Here is a 2,397-nt window from a genome sequence, read left to right as displayed (position 1 = left end):
TTATGTATTCCTTCTTCTTGTATCTGCTTTTGAAGACGTCACCACATATTGTCGCGCAGCCTTATTAAACATATAAACTTATAAGTTACTCATGTTAAACATACAGCTTCTTATCCGAGTTCCACAATAAATAAAATATCATATAACCAACAAAATTAAACACAATTTCTCTTCTAATTCACATAAAATCTAGGGTATACCCAAGTCTAAATATCAAAGTTAACACCTAGTTCTCCTCTCACCCCACATTTTGCAGACAATTGCTCCTGGTATCTGCAATGAATGCCACCTCGCCAAAGTCATCGCTGGTCAAGTTGGGTCTGCATACCAACAAACAAAAGACTCTGAAGGTTATGGTCTTGGGCCAGAGTGGCGTGGGAAAAACGGGTGAGTTTTCCGCTCACCTCCCAAAAATATAAAGAAGGAAACCAAAATCAAAGGACTCTCCCAATATAGCCATGGTGGTGCGTTTTATTACCCGACGCTTCATTGGCGAATATGATCCGAATCTGGAGAAGGTTTACACCTGCCAAACCACGCTGGACAAGGAGCAAATCCAGTTTGACATTCTGGATGCCACAGGACAGCTGCAAGTAAGGTTTTTGGTTAGAAATATAATCTTAAGAAAGTTAATAGTACTACATTTCTATATAGGAACTAGATGGCGTTAGTCTGGAGTCCAATATACGCTGGGCCGACGCCTTTATCCTCATGTACTCCATCACGGACAAGTGCTCCTTCGATGAGTGCAGCCGCCTGAAGTTCCTCATCAACTACAATAAGCGGAGACGCAAGTTGGGCTCAGCCAGTAAAGTAAGTATATGGATCATAGTACTAATAGAATATATAGGTATATATATATGTGATTTACCAGGACTATACTTTGGATATTCCTGTCATTTTGGTGGGCAACAAGACAGATCAGCCCGGCGATCGAATGGTCAGCTTGGAAGAGGGTCAACGAAGGTTCAGGGAGCTGTCCTGCGCATGTTTTCATGAGATCTCTGTGAGAGAGAGCGTGGATCAGGTGAGGGGGAAAATGACTAAGATACAGTACTTGTAAGCTAAAATAATCACTCTTAAACTTAAATAATTGAGGAAAGAGTATATATGTATATCGGTCGTTGTGTGCCTATCGTTTCAAGTTTAATGTCCAGTTTGTAGTTTGTTGTTTCCTTTCTCCTGATTCTCAGTTCGTTACTTTCTCATGTTATGCTAGTTATGGAAGGAGTAACTGAGTCAAACTATCTATTGCTGTGCTTGGTTCCTTGAGTTGATTCGTGAGTGAGAGTGAATGAGATGACTATAGTGATGCAGGCGAATTGCGTAGCTAATTTACTCGTCACAAAAATTTAAGAGGAAGAGAAGAAAAGGAAGGAAATCACTGGGAGCAACCTTAAGGGAACCTTTCAGTTTTTAAGCCAAAAGTTTTTATTAAATAAAAAAATGTAAAATTTCGAAAGAGGTTAACATAACCAAAACAATTAATTTTTGTTCTTAATTAATTAAAAGACTGTTGAACAGATTTAAAGATTCAGTTTATATTGACTTTTTTGAGTATAGACATTTTTCTTCTTTAAAGAATTTGTAAATTATAAAATATAATACTTTTTTTTCATCTCAACCTAATCAATAAGCTGCAAAAGCAATTAAACAGCTCCCATCATCTAACACTTGAAAAATAAATAAAAATATATACTTGCCTTTCCAACCAGGTGCAGAATGTTTTTCGCGATGTTTTCCGCTTCTGGCGAGTCTTCAGCAAATTCCCCAAGCTCAAGCGTTCCACGAGCGATGTGGCCAACACGGATGGAGTACTGACCCCCGACTCAGGATCCTGTTCCTTCTACGATGCGGCATCCTTTGGTGCCGGTCGACGTTCTTTCCTGGTCATCGGAAGTGCCTGCTTGGAGGAGAGCAGCGGTGACCATACAGAGTCTACGGATGAGATTGCCAGCAGTAGTTTGAGTAGTTCGCGCAGCGATATCGATGCCCCCTTTCGTAGCAGAGCCTCGACAGATGGGACACTGTTGTCCCGGCCAAGAAGATGGCGTTATCCACCGCCAGGATGTCTGCTGCCACACACGAATCGCGTAGAGCGACGTATGAGCATTTCCACCAGGGGCAGCAATGCCAGCTATTGAGAGAGGGGAACTGTAGTCAGGGAGGGTCTCGAGCTTAGTTAGTCAAAATATAGAGACAAATATATACGAGGTGTGTTCAAAAAGTAAGGTGACTTTTCAAATTTCTCGGGCAACATATTTTCGATTATCGTTTTTTTTGTTTTGTTATATTGGTACACTCTTCCCTAACATCTGTACCAAGTTTCAATGGAACATCCTCTTTTGTTTGGTTGTGAGAGGCGTAAAGTTACAAGTTGTTTTGCGAGCTCGGCGA

General features: G+C 40.8%; 1 protein-coding gene across 1 annotated transcript; it reads left to right on the top strand.

The window, feature by feature from the left end:
• Window positions 1-261: 261 nt before the first annotated feature.
• On the top strand, window positions 262-2,144 carry LOC121530350 (ras-like protein). The gene is made up of 5 exons (XM_041819291.1): window positions 262-387; window positions 457-593; window positions 655-813; window positions 875-1,027; window positions 1,716-2,144. The coding sequence occupies exons 1-5, from the start codon at window positions 279-281 to the stop codon at window positions 2,142-2,144; spliced, it is 987 nt and encodes a 328-aa protein (XP_041675225.1). The 5' UTR covers window positions 262-278.
• The last annotated feature ends 253 nt before the right edge of the window (window positions 2,145-2,397 follow it).

Source organism: Drosophila eugracilis, unplaced genomic scaffold, assembly GCF_018153835.1.
Source record: "Drosophila eugracilis isolate 14026-0451.02 unplaced genomic scaffold, ASM1815383v1 contig_532, whole genome shotgun sequence".
Classification (NCBI taxonomy): Eukaryota; Metazoa; Arthropoda; class Insecta; order Diptera; family Drosophilidae; genus Drosophila; species Drosophila eugracilis.
This window is presented reverse-complemented; position numbering and strand designations above follow the sequence as displayed.